Here is a 22,906-nt window from a genome sequence, read left to right as displayed (position 1 = left end):
GAAAGGTGCTGTTTCTGCAAAGCAAAATGTGAATAATTGAAAATTGGAGCATTTTAGTGAGTTTCAGCTGCTTGTTTATCTATCCCCACCACAACTGTACTGTTCACCGCTCTCACAGTGTCGTTTCTGACCACCGCAGGAAGCTACTTGTGGAGAAGAAGCTGTAGAAAGCCACAGCACGCTAGTAAACAGCAAACAGACACAGTCAAGAGAGCAGCTGGTGAGTGGAGCATGGTGGGTGGCTCAGTCGGTAGAACGGGTCATCCAACCTCCTGCAATGCTCCTGCATTCTGCCTGCCAAAGTGTCCATGGGCACAACAGGGAACACTAAGTTGCTCCTGATGCTGTCTGATAGATGAAGCGCTGTGTTTCGAGGTGTTTTTTGAATTAGACTTGTACTGTAAACACTTTCAGTGTTTGATTAGACTGGAAAGTGCTGTATACATGCACTATATTTACCTGCAAAGATAGCTACATATTTGAAGGCGGTGGAAACTGTTGAATGTGAAAATAAGCTAAATCAGTATATCAACATATTAAGGTGTGTCAGAACCTTTGGCTAAACAAACCAGTTACTGTATATTCAAATAAAATTATATGTTTGACAGGAGTCCGACATGAAGGTTGTTTCAGCACGTTAAAGCTTTGCTTCCTCCAACATCCTTCAAACCTGAATGTCCATACATATCCCTTAATAGTTGTTTATTTAAAAGGACAGAGCAAATCACTCCTTTGAGACCTGAGCAAGTCTTTTATCGGCTCTATCCAGTGTTCTTTTTTGCACAGAGGATCTGACCCAATGTTTGTCCTGTGCTCTGACAGGTTCAGCCAGATGTGGCAGATGTGGACTACGGCGCTACCAAAAAGCACAGAGGGAAGCTGCTCTACTCTCTGGAGTACAACGCCGCTCTGTCTGAGGTGATGAAATCTTTGAACAACCTTTGAGTCCTCATTGTGTTCTCTGCTTTAAAGGAGCACTCCAGCAAGTTATCATTACACTCAATATGTTGGTGGACTAGTGACGGATCAGTGAAGATTCTCAGTCTTCCAGGTCATTGTATCTTCAGGAGTTGTGAATGTCTAAATAGGCGACTGGCTATTCCAAGTACCATTAAACACATTGGTAACTTTTAAAACAACACTAAATGCAACAAGGAACAATATGAATAAACCTCTGGGTTCCCAACCTGAAGACTCTCATGTAGCTACAGCTGTGAGATTTAGCACAGAGATAATGACTACTTGGGGAATAAAGTTTGATGCTAAACTTGTAACACCTCTTCTAGATTGGAAAGTAAACACCTGTTACCTTTACAACAACAAGGAACTAGAATGGCCCTCAATAGAGCATATACCTCTGTCGAGGTCAACCAGTTCCCTTAAATTCAACTTTTTACAAACAAAAATACAAACTGGGGTATAAACATAAGCTAATGTCTTACAAGCTCAACACTGCTGGCCAACATTGGAGTCATACTGTGTAATTATACATTTAATATTAAGTAACATTAAACCTGTGAAAGGGTCATTAGGAAAAATGTATACATTATGAATACAAATAATAATATACAAAATAAAAATATCTTCACTTTCCAACTTACCCATGTGTGAATGTTCGCACACACAGGTACGCATACATCTCTCCTCAGGTTTATCTTTTAAATCCCATTGTTTCAGTTGAAGTTGGCAGTTGCATGTTTCCAGACCCATTTGGAACGTACACAGCAGTTATGAACAGGAAGTCCAGGAAACTCACTGTCCTTACTCGTCTGTTGTCTGCTGGTTTTTACAGCTCACAGTTGGGATTAAACAAGCTGACAGTTTGAAGGCCATGGACGTGGGAGGAAGCTCGGACCCGTACATCAAAGTCTACATCTGCCCCGACAAATCCAAAACCTGTGAGACCAAAGTGTTCAGAAACACGCTGAACCCCATCTTCAACGAACAGTTCAGCTTCCAGGTCAGAAGCTGCTGTGGTTTGTTTTGGTTGGATGCAATGACTCAAAGTTTAAAGATGGCTTATTTAAATTTACACAAAAGAATATGCTACTAATCTTTATTATAACCTCACTGACAGATACATATTATTAATCCATTTATAGAGACTTGTTGGAATTTGATATACTGTATATATTGTATACGTGTGTGTGTTTCAGGGCAATTAAACAATTTCCATTTAATTCATTAGAGAAGTAAGATTTCACTAATTAAAGTTATGTTGACCAAAATATATTGTGTTTTTGACCAGCGCAATCTTTTTCCCAGATATCCAAGTCCTCCCTCCTGAAGTCGACTGCGGTGATGAAGGTGTTCGACTTCAATAGATTCACCAAACACAACATCATTGGTGAGCTCAGGGTGGAGCTCTGCAATGTCGACTGGAACCACGTCATCGAGGAGTGGCAGGATCTCGGTGAACCGACCAAGTTTGAGGTAGAAGCAAAAAACTGAGCAAGCACAAGACGAGACTCACTGTCTACAGATACACCAGCCGCCCTGTGAGACTTACTCCAAACTCCAAACTCCAGATGACAGGGTCACTGTTTGACCGATGTCACAGTCTGGTCACACTGGTGCCATACACACACACACACACACACACACACACACACACACACACACACACACACACACACACACACACAACTGGGGCCTGTACTACGAAGCCAGTTCAACATATCCATGATATCTTTCCGATATCTGGGTGAACTTAACCTAGCAATCACAATAACGTTAAGTGGTCACATGACACTGGTTATCAACTTGTAAAGTCAACCCAGGTTTGCCTCATCAAGATCTGAGCGTGTGCACATGAAAGGGGCGGGGTTTACTGCATATGACCAATCACAAAGATGCACAAGTTGGACTGACAGCAGAGTCTTATATTTACGGTGGCCCTGACAGCAACTTAAGAAAACACATGCAAGTTAAGAAAACACATGCAAGTTGACAAAACATAAGCAAAGTAAGAAAACATCTTAATCAATTTCACAACACAACAAAACACATTACAGAAACGCACTGCAAATAGACAAATGCGCTGCAAATAGACAAACGCGCTGCAAATAGAGGAGAAAACACAACAGAAGTGTTTCCAGAGGACAGCTAAAAGTGATGGACACTGCTGCCACAAAAACGTCCAATACATCATACAAATTCGGTTCCACACCGGGTTCGGCCAACCGCGGCTCTGGAGGCGAACGCGGCTCTTCAGCCCCTCTGCAGTGGCTGTACAGTACAGTGTTGTGCATATGTTTCGCGAACGCTGAACTTAATGAATCAGTTTTCATATTATTAACGTGAACGTAACAATGAACGTGAGTGAACTTCTTGTTCATTTTTTAAATCATCATCGTATCAGACCATCATGAAATACCAGGAGCGGGCGTATGTGTGAAACACAGTTACCGCTACAAGATGCAGGAAGGACAGCTGCTGAGAGATCTCTGATTGTGTTATGAAACTTTTCACTCATGAAGGAGCTTCTATGCTGAGCTTTAGTTTTTGGAGAGTTTAAGATGCACTGGTTGTGTTCGTGGCAGGGATTGACTTAACAAACCAGACTTGTTTTAAACGTCCCTCATCAATCCCTGTAAGGAGAGTGCGCACCACGCAACAGTGTGGCATCAATTGGGTGAGGGCTGACTGTTCGAGCCTTAAAGAGAGAGAGGACTGAGTGTGGGGGGCTGTCACATGGACAATCTGAAAACTTTCTATCCCCCATTCCAACTAAATATTTAATTTCATATGATAAATCTACGTAAAGGTTAAGCAGTCTTGAAGTTTGTGTGGTTTTCTCGCTGCAAACACACCCAGTACATCAATATCAGTAACTCCCACAAGTTAATAAGCGTAGATCAATGCAGACAGTCTGTGTTACTGTGATCACATTCCTCCTACATGTCAGGTTGGGTCTGTTCAGCACCAGCAGCTGACGAAGGTTTATCATTCCCTCTGATGAGAATCTATATATTTCATAAAGACACTCATCAGAGAAGGTGAAAGGATTTTTTCGGTCTCTTAGGACTCTTGTCCTCCTCAGAGACTCTAACAGTCCTCAGCCAGCTCCACAGGATCCTTTAAGAAAGCTGGGGTCATGTTTCCGATGAATTGGTCGATCAGTGGGCGGAGCTTTTAAACTGGTTGTAAACATTTGAATAACTGCCTCAACATGCAGCCATCATCTCCTTCAAATTCACTTGGAGCTCATTAGTTTGACACAGTCTCAAAGACCTTATGTCAAAGGGAGATTATAAATATGCACACAAAAAAAAAGACTAATACTGAATCTTCTGAAGCTTAAGGATACGGATAAAACTGACAGAATGGACTAGCACAATCGAAAATTGAAAGGGGGCAGTGTAGCCAATAGTTCAAGCAAGTTGACCATAGGCCAAAAGTCAGGAATATAAACAATGGTGGAACTTTTTGAGGAGAGATATTTATAGATATTCTTTTATTTTATGTGATTCCCAACACCAAAAAGAAGCATCTTTAAAAGGGTTACTTTTGTTATTTATCTGTAAAGGACATGTAATGAATGGTTTGATCTAGTTATTGTAACAACTATCTTATCTGCGTGCTGCAGGAGGAAGATCTGGGAGAGATCTGCTTCTCTCTGCGTTACGTTCCCACTGCTGGCAAACTGAATGTGGTGATCCTGGAGGCCCAAAACCTGAAGAGCATGGACCCCGGGGGATTCTCAGGTCAGACTGATAGCACATCTCAAATTGAAATCATTCACACGCCTCAGAGGTTTCACAGATGTTTGGTTATGAATTACCATATTTCTGCTCGGGGTCAGAATGCTGCTTCTGAAACCGTGCTCGCAGGTTTACACTGGTCCGTCCAGTACTGGGATAGACCAATAAGAGAAAAACTCAGTACGCTACATGAACTATGAGCGGTGACGATCTTGACTCTTTTAGAATCGTTATTCCTCAAAAATACCAAATGTTTCATGTGATCCGATACTCAATTTAAATAATTTATGTAGTATAACAAGTAAAAAGTCTGGTGTTCTGTTTGTTCAAGTACAGAAAACAGGTCGGACAAGATCAGTAAATAATCTAGAGATAAGGTTGTGACTGCACTATCTTAACCTTCTTGTGCTTTTGTTTTTGCTCTAACTTTTAAGTGAGAGATATATTCTTAAATATTAATAATAGAATGACCTAATTTGAAACATTGAAAGGTAAAGCAGGTGTCAAAAGTGAGACACATTTGTTTGTCATTGTGACATTTTATTTGCACTCTCTATTTTGTTTCACACCACTAAAAACAGAAGGATTTTTATGTCATATTTAGTATCTTTAAACAAATTTGTCTTTATTCCCCATAGATTACATTTTTTATGGAAATATACTTTGAGATTAAAAATGATATCTGTGTGATTTTATTCCACCTGTTGTTTGCAGATCCGTATGTAAAGGTGCAGCTGGCTCTGGACAAGAGGAAGTGGAAGAAAAAGAAGACGTCCGTTAGAAAGAAGACGCTGAACCCGTATTACAACGAATCCTTCACCTTCGACGTGGCATTTGAACAAATCAAGGTGAGAATCGTCAAATAAGAAACAGAGCCTGATACTAAAAACAAGGAGGTTTTTAAAAAACAATATTGATATTTTTCACATAAACACACAACATAATCAAACCTTTTATATAAGGATTTATTCAATTTGGGTAAAGATATGTAAATAATTAGCATTTATACATGTTTGTTCATTTGATTATGACAAATTAAATGTCTTTAAAGGAAATCATTTGGGCATTTTAAATCTTCCATAAGGGCAGTGGCTTAACCTGAAACCCGGACTGAAAAACACTGGAAAGAAATGTGAAAATGTGTTACTGAACTGGATCCAACAAAGTCGCACCTTGATTCTGTTGTGACTGAGTTTTCTTGTCCTCCTCAGAGGGTGAACCTGGTCATCTCATTGTGGGACCACGATGCCGTGTCCCGAAATGATGCCATGGGGAAGATATTCCTGGGCTGCGACGCCACAGGGAACCAGCTGAAACACTGGGCCGACATGTTGTCCAACCCGCGGCGGCCGGTCGCTCAGTGGCACAGCCTGCTGTCGGCCAAGCAGGTCAACTCCACGCTGAACCTGAAAAAGAAGATCCCCCTCCGTGACAAACTGCCCCTCTGATGGGAAACACACAGGAAAATCATTTCCAATGCACAAAATGAAGAGATTTAAATATTGTTTCAAGATAATCCCTCAAATTTGAGATTATTTTATCTATTTCATTGATTATTGATATTTTGTATTATAAATGAAAGATTAACAATTATATTTTATTACCAAATCATAAAGTCATATTTTTACAACATGAGCACTTCTCTCCACCTGTATGAACAGAATAGTTACTCTAAAGAAATCCCATTCCTTTAACTTTATAAGAGCTTGCTGTAGTTTGAATTATCATCATAATTTAAGTGCTGGTTGTGAGAGCTGAGAGAGAAGTAACAAGTACATTTAATGAAGGACTGTACTTAAAAGGAAAGTTCACTCATTATCTACTCAGCACTATGATGAAGGAGGGGTGGGTGAATTGTTTGAGTCCACAAATCACTCTTGGAGTCTCAGAGGTAAACAGTGTTTCAGCCAAATTGACCCCTTCATCAGACCAAATAAAGTTCCACTCCTGTAAGGGGCAATGCTAGTGGGCGTGGCCACATGAACGTGCAGCCCATGTGTGTGCATTGCTCCAAGGGGCCAGAGGGTATGTGAACGCGCCTCCGTGGAGGATATCAGAGGACATGTGGGCAAAATATGGGCCAAAACTGAATTTTGCTATGTGGGTAAGTTGACTTTAACTTTCAGCAAATAACATTCAGATACTATTAAACAGCCAAGTCATTAATAGTTTGTATTAAATCTCTACAGTGAACATGGCTGTGCCATCAGCGGTACAGAGTGCACTGGAGATTACTCAGGAAAATAAAAACTATCCACTTTCAAACTTCTATTTCCTTATAATATCCCAGAGTGGAGGTTAGGATCGAAAATACGGTGGGACACTGGTGCGTAATAGATGCACGCGAATAGACGGATGAAGAGGAAACGAGGGTTCAGCGATCACAACGAGTTTTGGGCCCCTGACGATGGAGAGCTGATATAGATTCTAAAGAACTGTGATCTCAGATCTTGAACCTTTTGTTGAACTGAGTCCGGTATCACACAGATCGACCGACTGGACCGAAACATCAAACACAAGCATATGATATAATTCTGTAAAATTGTATAGATTAGGGACATCACAGCTGTCTATGAAATTAATAATCCTGCAGTTGTGGATGATTAAAATACCAGGTGATACAAGTTCCCCCACATTCTTATTTTTTTGCCTCCACATTTGAATTGGATTCTTTTTTATTTTAGGCTCCGTTTCTATCGTACTCACTCTCACTCACTGTATTATCATCATCAGCAGCAGTGTGTCTGTGTATTGTCTTTATTAAGGACGTCACTGCTGTTCCATAAAATCGCTATTTACCTCCACCTCAATAACAATCACCTCATTGTCGGTGTCAAAATGGAATAGTCCATGGATCCTAACATCTTGTTGCAAAGAGTAAAGGTCATTGTTAACTACTGTGAAGTCTTCAGGCTTATGAAGCTAGATGCTGATGTGAAAAACAGTTAGGGAACTTGTTAAAAGCTAATGCTTGTGTTGAGCCTTAAACTCGAGAGAGAAAATGATTCAGATGAATCTCCTGGATCTTTTTTGTTCTCTCGCCTCTCTGAGCGTCTGGACTCTACGGGGGCCCTGAGAGCTCAAAGCACTGAAACTTAAGAAAACACACACAAGTAGACAAAATAAGAGCAAAGTAAGAAAACATCTAAATCAATTTGACAACACAACACATTACAGAAACGCTCTGCAATTACAGAAAACGACAACGGAAGTGTTTCCAGGGGACAACTGCTTGTGATGGACACGTCTGGTTGTTGTTGCCGTTTTGAGTTGTTAAATGGTTTATTTTAACATTGTGATCGCATGATTCAGATATTACTGCAGATGTCTAATTTTAACCGAGCGTTGACGTTTTGCTTACCATTAGCCTGCCAACGAAATACACACAAATAAACAACCGGACGTGTCCATCACTTTTAGTTGTCCCCTGGAAACACACATGTGCGTAATGTTCATAATTGGAGTGCGTTGAGCTCTCAGGGCCACCGTAGGACTCCCCTGACGAATGAAGAGTTAAATAAAAGCAATCAAGCTGAGTTCAGCACATGTCTCTTCCTGCTGCTCCGATTCTCCAGAGAGCTTCGTCATTAAAGAAGAGTCCCAGAGCTATGCAGAGAACAGAGGGCTTGGTTTGGTCTTTACTCCGTGAGCACCTGATGCTAAAATACAACTTATTTTTATCTGAAAAGGTGAAAATGATGGTCGCAGAACTTGAGTATTTAACTAATCTAATACTTGTGACAGCAAAAGCTGATACATGTATTCACATACCTGTCAAAGGATAATCTAAGCCATGAGGTGAAGAAGCTGCAGAGCTCAGAGACAGGACTGTGTCGAGGGTCACAGATCTGGAGAAGGCTATGTGTGCGGCATCAAAGTGTCAGTGGCCTCCAATTCTTAAATGGAAGACGTTTATTCCAACCAAAACCTGTGGAGAGCTGGTCACCAAACTGACCAAGGACCTTATGAACAGAGAGGATCAAGAACCTGATGGTCAGTCTGTCTGGGCGGCAGAGATCCTGTGTGAACACGGGAGAAAGTTGAGCTTTAAATTGGATTTAATTGGTAGAATCTAAGTTAGCATCTGTGACGTCACCCGTCACTGTGCAGTCATGAATGAAAACCGGTGGAAATCAACCTTTAAATGTGAAAGGTTTTTAAACAACAGTAAAAATTAAAGCCAGTGAACTGCAATTTACAGCTTTTAATGTTTGTGTTTAAAATGGACATATTAAATAAAACATTGCCTATTCTACTTGTATTTCCAAAGTATATATTTATTGAATTTGTTGCTGTATAAATCGTTTAGAAATTATGCATGACTGATCTTTTTTAAATCAACATTTCAAAAGATATCAGGCACCACTCTAGACAACCCTCAGGGATACATTGATGCATTCAGTTATTTATGCATTTTCAGAATTTTTTTCAATTAATATTTGAATATCACCTTATGTAGAATGGGACCAAACTGCTGAGCAACAATCCAAAAATGTTTTTATTACTTGTTCGATAGGTTTTAATGTCAGATATGTTGCACATCCTTTAAACATTTTGGTTACCACTCTCTGTATGTGTCTGTCCCAGGAGAATTCATACCTGTGATGACTCCCAAAAGGACTGAGTCTGAGATGTCTAAAAGCTATGGTCTTTCCTCTGGTGCCATCCTCAGGACAGACGTAACTAACGTCCACACGACATGCTGTCTGGTGTGTAATGAGCACCACAGTCCCACTGGACCGCTTCACATGTTCAGGCAGCAAAGTTCAATAGACACTGATGAGCTGAGGAGCTTGAGGAGGCTCTTTGAGATGCAAATGTCCTGCCCACCTTTGCAGCTTCGCACTGACGCAGCAGTTTACATCACACAAGGCTCTCTGTCCACTCTTTCCCCTGCAACTTTACCAAGAAAATATTGCTTTCTCAACAGAATATCATATTACATTACATTTAGCTGAGCCCTTTATCCAAAGTGAATTACAATAAGTGCATTCAACCATGAAGATACAAACCCAGGACAAGAATCAAGAAAGTACAATTTTCTTCAAGAAAGCCAAACTACAAAGTGCTATAAGTAAGTGCTGTTTAAGTGCTACTAAATATTTTGTTTGAACTAAAGTTTTTTTTATTTTTTTTATTCAAGGTGTAGTTTGATGAGATGTGTTTTTAGTCTGCACAGGAAGATGTGTAGACTTTCTGCTGTCCTGGTTTCAATGGGGAGCTCATTCCACCAATTAGGAGCCAGGACAGCAAACAGTCGTGATTTTGTGAGTGATTAGCTTGCAGTGAGGGAGCAGCAAGCTGATTGTCAGATGCAGAAAGTGAATGGGCTGGGGTGTAACGTTTGACCATGTCCTGGATGTAGACTGGACCTGATCCGTTCGCAGCACGGTACGCAAGCACCAATGTTTTAAAACTGATGCGGGCAGCCACTGGTTACCAGTGAAGAGAGCATTGGAGGCGAGTAGCGTGTGTGAATTTAGGTTAAAGACCGGTCGACCTGCTGCATTCTGGATGACCTGCAGAGGTCAGATGGCACTAGCAGGTAGATCAGCCAGGAGGGAGTTACAATAGTCTAGGCGGGAGATGACCAGAGCCTGGATCAGATCCTGCGCCGCCTACTGAGTGAGAAGGGGACGTATTTTCCTGATGTTTTGAAGCATGAATTTACAGGAATATGCTGTTGCAGTAATGTTGGTGGAAAGGGAGAGTTTACTGTCGAGTTTCACACCCAGGTTCCTAGCAGTCTGGTTGGGGGCCAAGATGGAGTTGTCAAAGGTAATAGTCAGGTCATGGGTGGGAGAGCCTTTGGTGTGCGAGCATCCACTGAGAGATGTCAGTCAGACAGGAAGAGATTTGTGCTGCTACCTGTGTTTCAGATTGTGGAGAAGAGAGGATTAGTTGGGTGTCATCAGCATAGCTATGGTAGGAAAAGCCATGTGAGTGAATGACAGAACTGAGAAAGTTGGTGTACAACGAGAAGAGGAGGGGACCCAGGACGGAACCTTGAGGGACCCAAGTAGTGAGAGGACAAGGTTCAGAAACAGATCCTCTCCATGTTACCTGGTAAGTGCGGTCGTTGAGGTATGATGAGAGCAGGGCCTGAGACACCCAGAGCCTGCAGGGAGGAAATAAGGATCTGGTAGTTCACTGTCTCAAATGCAGCAGGATATCTAGAAGGGTAAGGTCAGAGGAGAGAGAAACTGCTCTAGCAGTGTGTTGTTGCTCCGAGACAGCAAGGAGACTTTGAATTTGAAAAATCCTTCCTTAAACAAATATTTGCAAAGCCCTGATGAAGACCTTTAGAGGATTTTAAGGTGAGTTAACCTTTAAGTACAACATGAATTAGACAGGGACAAAGGTATTATGTATTAGTTTACAATGTGTTGTTAGGATTTGGTTTAATTAAATATTTCCTGCATGGTGCACATGATGGGTATTTAACCTTTTAAAAGTGCAGTCCACACATGTGAGACTCTGTGGCCTTTTGGTCCGTACTCGACTTGGTCTTCACACAACCATGACAAATGAGACACCGTGGCTCACTTATGTCTCTCTGAGGTTTCTATGTTCTTTTCCTCTTGTTACAAGTTTTTTTTTTTCTTTCTTTCTTTACTGTTGTTGAGGGTTACGGGCAGAGGATGTCACACCTTGTTAAAGCCCTATGAGACATTATGTAATTTGTGACTATGGGCTATACAAATACAATTTGATTGATTGATTGGAACTGTTTAAAAACCGTATGTCTCCTATACTTGTACAAAGTTTTTCAGATCCTCACTGCAACAGGTAATGACACAGGATGGTTCAGACTGATGGCTGCAAAGTGTTATCAGGCCTTACATTCCCTTTTATACCAGTTGAGATTATCAGGACTATTACCATGATGGAACAACACTTATTATGTATTATTTAAAAGACATCTGTTCGATATCTGTCTGCTAGATGCCTTCACTATTGAAATATGTACAATTACATTATCTACAAATTGTTTGACCTTTTTTAATCTAGAGTCCTTATCATCCTCAATATTTAACATTATGATTATTAACATTGCTACTATTATTATTATTATTCTATTGCAAAACTTTTATAGTATTGAATATCACCCTTATACTATATTTACTATCATGCTGTTACAAGTTTTATTGTTGTTGCTATTTTAATATTATGCTTATAACATAATCTATACTGTGACAATGCACTTTGTAGGTTAGATTTATATCCTATTATTATTATTCACAGTGACCATATGTGGATAACTACATTGATGACTGCTTTTATCATATATTCGGCCCATCAAGGCAACTTTTTACTGTGTTTACATAGAGCTGTGCACACAGCGTCTTCTTCATCAGCAGACACAATAAACCTTTGTGGTCTTGTTCATTTTTTAAATTTAAAATGTTTCAGGGGATCGAAAATAACGCTTTGCTCAGCTGTATACTTTGTATCAGGATGAATGACTATAGTGGGTAAATTATTTTGTACATGCATATATTCAACACATTAGCTCTACTCAGGTTTGGGTAACATAAACAGAAAATGTAAAGGATTTTAATAATTTTTTCAATAGGGGTTATCAAAAGGTACAAACATGTAGAATAACATTAAATTCTCTTAATTTGTACGTTAAAAACTATGTTTTTTATTAAGGTACCAGATCAGAGGCTCAGTCAAGGTATTGGTTTAATTAATAAATAAATAAGGGGATGATAGTATGTGAAAGTTGTTCCAATCGATTGCCTTCATATTCAAGCCCTTTTAAGAAAATGATTCACAGAGTGCATTTTCATACAGTAATGGAAATAATCCACTGAGACGACCTTAATGTACTATATAACCGTTTAGGACCCAGAGGAGCTGAGTGTGTCCTGATCACATCATGGCAGACGTGGCCTTTGTTGTCGGCCTTATCTAATGTGAATTTCCCTGCCTGCTTATTGACAAAGGCAGCCAGATACGCTCACACTTCATTATGGAGAGGCATTGACATCAGCTGCTCGCCGGGTTACCAGGATACCTGGAGAGAGACCCGCTCATCCAATTAAAACACAAGAAGAAAAGGAAGAAGGAGAAAAAAACCCGGCTCCAGATCAGCTCCTAGATAATTGTTGTCAGACAGAGCTGCAGTTGCCTCAGTCGGTCTGCTGACACACTGAGAAACAGACCAACAGCCACAACCAGCATCACACACACACACACACACACACACCAAAGGTGAGTCGATGCATGCAAGTGATGGGGTGAGGTGAGAGGGTTGTTTCACTTCACAGACTCAACTGCTTTAAATGCTGTGAATTATTGTTGAGATGAGTTTTCTCAACACAAATGTGTTACTTCATTATAAGTGGACTGGTTTTTAATTATTACTTTAAAGCTTATTTAGCAATATAGTAACAATGTTTAGCTGACGTGATCCACAGAAGGAAAAGTAGTCACATGTTTTTGTACAGATTTAAATGTGTATTATTACTTTTCAGACATTTCTAGTTTTATGATACTACCTCTGGACATAGCTGAACCTCTAAACAAAAGCAGCGTGTAAGTTAAGGAAGCAGCTGGAAACTAATCAACTTTCTGTAGTAAATTGAATATTTAACTAATTATATTAAAACCAATCATTTGCTAGTGCTGTACTTTTTGCGTCTCTGTAAACTGATTATATGCATAAGCATTTCCAGGATGTAACATTCTCAGGACTCACAACATGGATACACTTCTGTGTCTTCTTTTCGTGCAGATAAACTGTCAGCACGGCCTCAATTTACTGCAACAAACTTTACATGAAACAAGTGCTTTACTAAAAATGGCTGATTCTTTAAATTTTAAACAGTGACAAACACACAGTAGCGTTGAAATGTTGGTCCATTGGAAATGTTGAATCAGTAATCCTTTTCTTTTTTATCAATTTAGCCATTTGACAAGAGCTTTCTTTTATCAATAGATATGAAAGCACCTGTATGGTTAAACATTAACAGTACAATATTTAAGTTGTTAAAAATTACTAGTGTAGACTGTACCATGAGAAACTTGTTATTATGAAATAAAATTAGGTGCTTTGGGATTATTACAATAATAATATTAGGTAGCCACTGTCTCTTATCCAAGATTTTCTATAATTGTACTTGCAAATTTAGTATAAAGAAATAAACGGTTGTCATTGTTGGGAAAATATGACTGGAGAGGCGCTCGTTTTTTTTCCTTCAGCTTGCGCCTTGCCAGTAGTGGAAATCGAATTCATTGATGAACTGACTAGTTCCGCCCTTGTGGGAGACGCCGGTGTATTCATTATGTGAGTCCGAAATAATATATTTTTGTTCTTCTGAGTTTAGTCTTCCAGGCTGTTTTCTTCTCCAAGCACGTACATGTCCCGCTCTTCTTCAACAACCCTCCGCATCATCTCACTTTATTACATCTACTTTTACCCTCAACTGTTTGCTTGACACTGGCTGTCGTCACATTTGGTTTCACACAACCTGGAAGACTACACACAGGGTCGACCTTACCCCCTGGCTCTGAGGCGGTGATGCCACTCGTCTACCGGAGCTGCTCTGTAGCTAATTAGTCACCGAAGCTCCGTGGAAACGGTCACATCAGCGATGTGTCAGCGATGTTAGCCGCCGACACACACAACATGTAGTTGTAGTTGGGGCGTCATGAGCTGCAGCGCCCGTACACGAGCAGCAAGCAGCCGTGCTAAACATTGGTGGCTAACTTGCTAACGCTTAGCATTTTTTCAGCGATTTCCACCACATGCTCGCTCAGTCCCCCGGTGTGCACCCTTTAGTCTGCCGCGGTTTGGGAGTAGACGTGCCCGACGGTTAGAGTCTCCATCATTCCATCAACATGAGACCCGCACAGCAGTGAGCTAGCTAGCAGCCTGCTGTTGGCGGCTAACATAGCCGGCGATGCTAGCAGCAGAGTGCGTCCACGCCGCCCGCAGCTGAAGTCACGTCCGTCCCATGGAGCTGAAGCGTTGGCCGGCTTGCCAAAGATGACGTGCCGCCTGAGTCGGGTTTTTGTGCCTCTGTCTGCAGGAGGCGGAACATGGAAGCCGAGGAAGAGTGGGACCAAGATCTGAGTGTGCACAAGCTGCTGGATAAGAAAGTGCTCCGCAAGCAGAATGGAGGGATCGGTAAGGCCGGTGTTTGTTTTTATTACTTCTGTGCTAGCATGTCCTCACTGTCACCGCTTCCAAGCAGCCGCATGTGTTTGTTATGTTTACAACAAGGTGACCTCTCGTTCACAGGTATAGCCAGGACTCTTCACGGTCTGTTTAAAACCCCCAACTCGCTGCAGATTCAGTCCCTAGCCCGCTCGGAATGTGCTGGTAAGTGAAACCCTCCATGGCACAAGGTCTAATGCTGTTACCTCTGATGCTTTAGATTGCAATGTGCAGGCAGAGGTGTTAACAGGGCTGCTGCTGCTTCTTGGTTATGAGGAATCAAATGGGAAGGCCAGAGTTGTGTACCTTTCACAGATCATCACTGGGAGAAGATACTGCTTGCATCAATGGTCATCATCATCACCATCTGTATGAAAAGACACTTCACCTGTCGGTCCATTGCAAAACCAGTAAACTCAGATTAGCCCAGTCAAAGATAAGTAATAGAAATGTGTCTCTATGAGCCCACAGCACAGTATTTCTTAACTTCTGGTTGTAGTGAGAAGAAACACAACTCTAATCTGCTGAACTCCACTCAAGTGGTTAGTGACAGAAGGTTTGAATCGTTTTTTTTTAATATCAAAGACATCTAGTAAAATGATGATTATTATTCTTGTTATTAAAACATTTTAGACAACACCTGTAAGTGGTCTGTGGAAGTAATTTCTCTGTGGAACTTCATTATCTTCATACTGTAAACTAAACTCATCTTCAGGCAGCACCTGGTTTGAATAAATTAGTAAGAATCCTAACATCTAAAAGTAAAATGGTAAACATGAACCGATTGATTTCTCACTAATAGAATAGACTAGAGTCTAGTCTACTGGACATTTAAGTTTAGTCTAGTCACCAGACTGAACTTAAATGTCCAGTCGAGACAGCAAGATTGTCTTTGGTCTCTTCCAGAAATATATTGCCATTGATTATATCACAAGACGTACACAAAATAAGTGAAATCACTGGAAAACTCATCTGTGGTGTATGAATGTCCATTTTGTTGTCCAGAATTTTCAAAATAAAACACAAGCTGCAGTGTTGAAACTTGGAGGTTGTGTGGATGCTTGGAAAAGTAAATGTAGCTAAATTGAAACCTTTCTAAATTAAAACGTTAGGTCTGTTAGGATTCCGCCCTAGCTGGTCTTGACTAAAATTCATAATTTTTTAAATGTTATATTAAGAAGAAATGGAAAAAAAGAAATTGTCAATAGTGTAGCTTCATCAAATCTGGCTCATCAATCCCACTGACAGCCAAGCACAACCACAGACACACACGTCTGATACCTGGCTCTAATATATCTCCGTGTTTCAGGCTCCTGTCCAAATCTAATGATGAGTAGGACCGAGCACGCCGATGCGAGGCCCATCCCCGTGGCCCTCACCCCCCAGCTCCCCCCCAGAGCTCACCGGCCCCTCTGCGTGTCGGTCTCCTCCGACAGCAGCGGCCGCTTCAAAGCTCTGGAGACGCAGGAGTGGAAGAACAACCTCAAAGCTCAGGTACACACCAACATTCCACAACATGCAGCTGCTTCATGTCAGAAATAAAGCAAGTGACAGAAAGGTTTACGATCCTACTGTGGCATGTTGGGGGAGGGGGGGGGGGGGGTCGAAAATTGTTTATTTGCAAGTGATACATTGCTGAAGCATAGAGCAGAGTATGTCCCACCTTGTTAAGGCCAATGAGACAAATTGTGATTTGTGAATATGAGCTATACACATAATAGACATACAAATACAATGAAATTGATAAATTGACTTTATTATCATAATATACCTGTTTTGCTCTCCTTTTTTTCTCATAATAGAAAATGATTCTTAAAATCACAGTTTTATTTATTTTTCTTCAATAAGGCCCTCATACTCTGTCGTTCAATCCTATTGAGGTGGGGTTGACAATAAGTATGAATTACCTAAATCCTATTCAAAGCACATGAAGATAATTTCTCACATTCATGTTACAACCTGATATCTCCTGTGTAGGGGTGATACAAATGTCAGGACTGAGTCTGAAAAAGCCTGAGGAACTCAACTGATTTGTTGGTTTACAGTTGAGTAGATGTCAGATGTGTGTGTTTGCTGCAGATGGAGCAGGCCCACAGTGCAGGAGCTGCCAGCAGCACAGGCTCTCTGGAGCGAGCCTCCCTGTTCTGCGCCTCAGCTTCCACCACAGCGTCCAGCTCCAGCCTGTCCAGTCCAGTGGAGATCCTCAACAAGAGCAAATCCTCCAGCCGCTTCTCTCTCTTCTCTCCACCCTGGAACAGCAGCTCTGAGTCTGACTCCAACCCGCCGTCCCGGTCTGGTTCCAAGAAATTGCGCAACTACAGCAGGAGGGCTGCCACGGGGCCAGCAGGAGCCAGGGGCCCCGATACACCTGAGCCTAAACCCAGCGGCCCTGAACACTTCCAGTACTCTGAACCTGTCATCTCCAAAGTGACGGACTACATCTATGTTGGCAACCTCAATGCGGCATACAATGGGCGCACCCTGTGCCGCAACAACATTGACAGTATAATCGATATGAGCAGCGTGCCGGGGGAACTGGGGCCCAGCCTCAGCCTCATACCCTGCACCTGTACGCGGGGTGCCCGGCACAGCTGGTCTCGCCTCAAGGTAGACATAGGAGACGTGCCGGAAGCTCTGGGTGACGGCCCGGCCCTGAAACAGTGCTGCTTCGAGGACATCAACGAATGCATTGACGCCTCCACAGAGAAGAGGAAGCGTGTCCTGGTCCACTGTCGGGACGGGTTTTCCTTGGCACCGACGTGTATCATCCAGTACCTGATGGTGAAGCAGAACATGAGGCTGATTGCCGCCTACGAGCTGCTGAGGGCCAAGTACCCGGTCAACATCAGGGAATGTCACCAGAATGTGCTGGTGAGCCTGGAGAGGGCGCTGCGGCCCGGGGGCAACGTCAACCCTGAGTGCTTTAAACAGGCCATCTCACGCAAAGTGGCGTGGACCTGACTCCCTTTCCCAACATGCTCAGCTGCTGCTTATGGTATAAAATATTTTCCTAAAAACAATCAAGGGCAGTTGTACTTTGCCCTGTCAACTGGATGTTATTGTCCTCACCTGAGTGCAGTGGCTGTAAAATGTATGAATTTGATGTATTTTCTCCTCAAACCTATAAATGTGACCTGTCTGTTGTTCCTCCCCTCTCACAGAACAGGAGACGCAATAGACTTCACTGTAATGTATACAGCTTCGTGGTATCCCAATGTAATAGTGTTGGCTGTATAGTTGATATAGTCCTGCTCAAGTTCTGTGCCATGCCGTCATGGTGGTGTTTTTTTATCAGGGGAAATTATTAATGGGAGATCTCAGGAGATTATTGATGTCATTCCAGTAAAGGGTGGGAAATGACTCATCAGATGAGTCTGTGGCCACGTTCACACCTGCAAATAAAATGCTTCTTGGTGAGCTATATGTGGCATTTATGGCCTGGCCATATGTCACCACTGTCTGAAAGACCAATATCAGTCTAGTAGATTCAGTACAGATAAAGAATTTTGAGTTGGTGGGTTTTAATGCACAGAAACACTGCTACAGGTGTGGAATTACCCTTTAGTTGTCTGAAAATCACAACATTATGATTATTATATAAATCTACACTTTCAAAATATGCAACTAATACCCCCCTCCACATGCAAATACAGCATGAGATAAAGACAAAATTGGGACCTGTTCATAAAAACATTAGTCTATAGCACCACTGGTGGTCAAAATCATTAACTATTAGAACCAATAACTTATCCGTTAACCTCTAGACTTCCTTCTTGGCTCGATAACTGCTGAGCCTGAACTGTTTTTTAAAAGCAGTTAAACTCTACACACTGATTAAATTCAAATTCCAATGTGAAACTGAATCACAAGTGGCCACTCAAGATGCATTTTTAGAAATTACAGGTGTGAGCTTAGATTAGTTTTATACAGGTTTTTACACAAAGATCTGAGCCAGAATTAAGTACCTGGCAATCATTTGTTTGGAGACTTTTTTTTCTTCCTAAAATAATGTGTTTACTTGGTGAACTAGTTGTTTGAAGCCACTGTCGGTGGGTTAAAAATAGTTTGTTTCTGACCCTGTTGAAACAAAGCTGCCACTCAGAAGAACAGAGGACATACGTGTGATTTGTCACCATCGGATCCATCACCACTGACTGGATTACATTGATTTATCTGCTTCTATCACAAGAGGGAACTTTGCACACGGACACGTGATTTAAATGTAAAGCTTCTGTTGTTTGTGACCTTTTCATGCAGTTTCTTTTTTGTTTTTCCGAGGTCATACTTGATGGAAGATGAACGGTTCGACCTCTCCTCCGTGAGGAAGACCGAGCCCCATTTTTAGCCACAGTTTGTTTGATTTATCTCTTTGGTGGTGCTCAAACTGTGGCTTTGTTGATTTGAACTTCGGTGTATGCAGTGAGGCTGGGTGTCGTGCATCTTCTGGATTTTCAGTATTAGTGTTTGAGTGCCGCTGAACTGCGATTCAGGGTTTACACTGCAAGAGAAGATTTTTGCACTACTCACAGGGTTGTTTGATGCAAGTATTGATTTTTTATTTAAATATTGTTTAGATATTTTTGGAGTTTGCCAGTTGGCATGTTTACACACCTATTAGAATAACCAGATTAAAGGGATGGTTCCCCGAAGAATGGAAACTCAATCATTATCTACTCACAACTATGCCGATAGAGGAGTGGATGAAGTGTTTGAGTCCACCAATACATTTCTGGAGTCTCATAAGTAACCTTTGTTGCAGCAGAATCCAACACAAATGAGGTGAATTGTGACCTCTACTTCAGACGTAATAATTCAACAGGAAAAACACAACATACTGCTCATGTCGTGTCATCCAATTGTCCGCAAGCCCGAAATTCCTATTTGTCTCGAAAAAGGTTATTTACATCGTGATTATGCCTAAAAGTCCACTGGAAGTGGCTATGCTAGCGGATCTAGCCACTTGATGGTGTGCCAGAGGGTCCATGAATGCACCTCGTCAGAAGTTATCAGAGGTCATTTAGGCTAAAACATGGTTTAAATAACCTTGTTTCAAAACAAATGTGAATGTCAGGCCTTACGGACACCTGGAAGACACTTTATTATGGTTCAATTAAAGTGGCTACATGGTTCACATCATATGAGTTGCCCGATATCTTGAGTTGACACTTGTTTATGAACTTTTATACAGTATCTTTTGCTTGTTTTTTACCACTGCTCTTTGATCAATAACCCAAACACAACTAAAAAAAAATATGTTAAACGGATAAAAAGCAGGTTATGATATCAGTCTAATGTCTGATCATAACGATTTGATCACGGTCTACCAAGGATCCAAATAATATTAAAATTATATAATTTGATCTGTTATCTTTCAATTGATATATCATTAAAGTCTTTCAAATATCAAATGGAGGTAAAAGCTCATGTTCTTTACAGTTTTAGTTGATGTCTTCAAAAGGTCCTGTTTTGCCAAACCCACAAATATTCAACTTGCAGTGACACAAAACAGAAAAGCAGCATATCCTCAAATCGAAGAATGATTTTTGTTTCCGCTTTTGATAAATTACTAAAAAACCTCACACAATCATCACAATTAGCTGATTAATCCTCTATATATGAGCTACTTGATTAATCATCTAGTTTCAGCACTTGTGCCAACACTGGATATATGACTCCAGGCACAGCTGAGTCAGTACTCAGAAAAGTGAGGTTTGATATCTGCCCTCTTTTGGCCCTGTCAGACCTGGTTTTAACATCCGTCCTGAGAGACCTGATCACAATTGGCCAGCTCTCAGTACATCTGTCCACACCTAGCAGTAAAATGCTTCTCCAACGACCAGTGATCAGATCATACTTCCCAGCTCTATATGCAAATAAAGACATCTCTGTTCTTAAAGACCAAATAGAAAGTAGGAAGTTTGAGCTTACATGTGGGTCTATGACTGTGTTTGTGTGTCTTGGTTTTAGATGGATAGATCAGAGTGAATCAGTGCGTACAGCTGTTGAATGAAGTAAGATGTATCCATTTGAGAAAACAAGCCAATATTAATATTGTGGTGGTTGGTATATAGTAAACACTGATTAGAGTATAAACACGTATGGGTCAGAGGACGTCAGCTGATGGGGTGATCCTTCAATGTGGCTCAGGACGCATTCACGTGCTTGAGTAATCAGGTTCCAAATCCAGGTGGTTTAGAGCTCAACGCAAAACAAATTAAGAAAACATGCAAATCTAAAAAACAAATCATATTTTGCAAACAAACAACTTCATCAGTTTGATGACACATCATATGCATAAAGTAAAAAACAGGTAAATACAAAACCAAGCTACAAATTGCGAAAAACAACGTTTCCAAGGGGCCAAAAAAAATGATGAACCTCAAGTACTTCAATGCTTTGTGAAGTTCGATACCCACTGACGAGAAGCAGACTTCAATAACGTCCCAAAGCGTTGAACCCGTCGTTAAATTGATGTTTTCTTGTGTTGTGACTTATTTGCAGCGCAATGTGTTTTCTTTTTGACATTTTTCTGGATTTGTAGTACGCCAAGGTACAAATGCGTCACCACCGCATCACTTCTCGGATCACACGGATGGATGTTAGAACCTGGTCTGTTAACTGATACTGATGTTCTTCCACACCAGCCAACCTGCTGTTTTTGTGTAAAAGGGACCATCACCTCAATTAATGCCTTTCTTTTATCAGTATGTATCCACATCCCAATGATTACAGATTGTCTCCTTTGTCAACTAGATGATTTTGTTTTATTATTATTATTAGCACAAGTAATTCACTTGTGACATTTTTCAGCAATGGCATTTAAATGGTACATTTTTCCACTTGTGGAGGGATGTTTTAAGCCTGCTTCTCAGGTTCAGTTCAGTTGTTACAAAACATATCACTCTGAAATTTGAAGCTCCATCATCAAAGTTTAAGTTAGTGTTAGCAAAAGCATAAACTTGGTAGGGTTTAAAAGGTTTAGGCTTACACATAGTTCGTCCAGCTCTAAATTCGTTAGCTGATAGTCTGCTCCGGGTGAGGTGATGGATCATATTAGTGATTGTTTCTGTTTTGTGGTCCGTTAGCATCCTGTTCAACCAGTGAAGAAACTTCTTGTATGGTCTGAATTTTGACTCTGACCATCAAAGCTGTATGTTTAAAGCAGAAAGATATTAACCCACAGTTTTTCTCTGCGCTCAATAGAAACTGTGACACTCTCCTCATACAAAACATACTCTGAAATGTGAAGCCTAGATGAAAGAGATGCTGGATATTTGCCATCAGTTTTCATTTTATTTCATTAGGCGTGTCCTATATATTTATAATTGGGGAACCAACACTCCTAGAAAACTTTTCTGAAAATAAAAGTTATGCAAATAGCAAAATGAAGGCTAAAATGTTGCCATTGGCTTTTCCTTTTCTGTATTTCATTTATTTTCCATGTACTTACTTGGGCAGCCTCTGTGAGAATAAGTTTTACAGGACGGTTGTATACAGCACAGTCCAGTCTTGATGTGAGCCGTGTGGTAGGGGTGGAAACTAAAAGTATGGTGCCTTGATTTGAAGTTGTCTTGTGACCGTACGGTGACATTTGCACACTTTGTATGACTTGATCTTCTCTTAATATGTTGTACAATGTTGAATATTTTTGGATGTTTTATTTTGGCCAAAAAATAAAAGTATAAACATGATATTTGTGTAAAAAGGTCCAAAGGTCCTTGCTGTAATATATTTGCTATCCATTCATCCATACTGGTGTTTTACTAACGCAGGACGTGAAACAGGAGATGGTATACTTCTCGATGTTATTAATGCCCACTGTAGTAGACTGAGTGTCGGCATATTTCAAGTCACAGTCATCAAATCAAACTGAATAGGTTTTCTAACTCATTCTCTCAGGTGATTTCTCAGTGGCCCAGAATGTTCTCAATGAGTATGATGTTCGGAAATGTGAAACAATGTATTTCTCATGTCATGTTTCTTAAGTCACATATAATTTGTACTGTTGAAATATTAAAGAAAGATATGTACTCAA

General features: G+C 40.9%; 2 protein-coding genes and 1 long non-coding RNA gene across 4 annotated transcripts in view; 2 read left to right on the top strand and 1 right to left on the bottom strand.

Annotated features, from left to right (window-relative positions):
• syt8 (synaptotagmin VIII) overlaps positions 1-8,523 on the top strand; it is a 15,682-nt gene extending 7,159 nt beyond the window's left edge. Inside the window, exons 4-9 of the mRNA XM_062390126.1 lie at positions 823-918; positions 1,793-1,960; positions 2,266-2,433; positions 4,589-4,706; positions 5,418-5,551; positions 5,915-8,523. Of these exons, the coding sequence (XP_062246110.1) occupies positions 823-918; positions 1,793-1,960; positions 2,266-2,433; positions 4,589-4,706; positions 5,418-5,551; positions 5,915-6,151 (921 nt within the window). The 3' untranslated portion in view covers positions 6,152-8,523. The remainder of the gene's footprint in view (positions 1-822; positions 919-1,792; positions 1,961-2,265; positions 2,434-4,588; positions 4,707-5,417; positions 5,552-5,914) is intronic.
• LOC133955335 (uncharacterized) lies at positions 5,274-14,620 on the bottom strand. Of its 2 annotated transcripts, XR_009920869.1 has the most exons (4): positions 14,487-14,620; positions 8,475-10,876; positions 5,876-6,109; positions 5,274-5,443 (listed from the first exon to the last, which is right to left on the bottom strand). It is a non-coding gene; the product is annotated as an uncharacterized LOC133955335 (long non-coding RNA). The 2 variants fall into 2 exon arrangements; XR_009920868.1 differs by lacking the exon at positions 5,274-5,443 and having other exon boundaries at positions 5,687-6,109.
• LOC133955334 (uncharacterized) lies at positions 14,044-22,906 on the top strand. The gene is made up of 4 exons (XM_062390127.1): positions 14,044-14,841; positions 14,956-15,036; positions 16,181-16,365; positions 16,951-22,906. Exons 1-4 carry the CDS (start codon positions 14,754-14,756, stop codon positions 17,830-17,832), a joined length of 1,236 nt encoding a protein of 411 aa, XP_062246111.1. The 5' UTR covers positions 14,044-14,753; the 3' UTR covers positions 17,833-22,906.

Source organism: Platichthys flesus, chromosome 6 (genome assembly GCF_949316205.1).
Source record: "Platichthys flesus chromosome 6, fPlaFle2.1, whole genome shotgun sequence".
In the NCBI taxonomy this organism is placed as follows: domain Eukaryota; kingdom Metazoa; phylum Chordata; class Actinopteri; order Pleuronectiformes; family Pleuronectidae; genus Platichthys; species Platichthys flesus.
The sequence above is the reverse complement of the archived record's forward strand: the minus strand, read 5'-3'. Positions and strand labels throughout refer to the sequence as shown.

Excerpts from the sequence above, each read along its gene's own strand:
- LOC133955334 (XM_062390127.1), top strand. The coding sequence starts at position 14,754 with ATGGAAGCCGAGGAAGAGTGGGACCAAGATCTGAGTGTGCACAAGCTG. Across the intron at positions 14,842-14,955 it reads CAAGCAGAATGGAGGGATCG|GTATAGCCAGGACTCTTCAC; the intron begins GTAAGGCCGGTG and ends TCTCGTTCACAG. Across the intron at positions 15,037-16,180 it reads AGCCCGCTCGGAATGTGCTG|GCTCCTGTCCAAATCTAATG; the intron begins GTAAGTGAAACC and ends TCCGTGTTTCAG.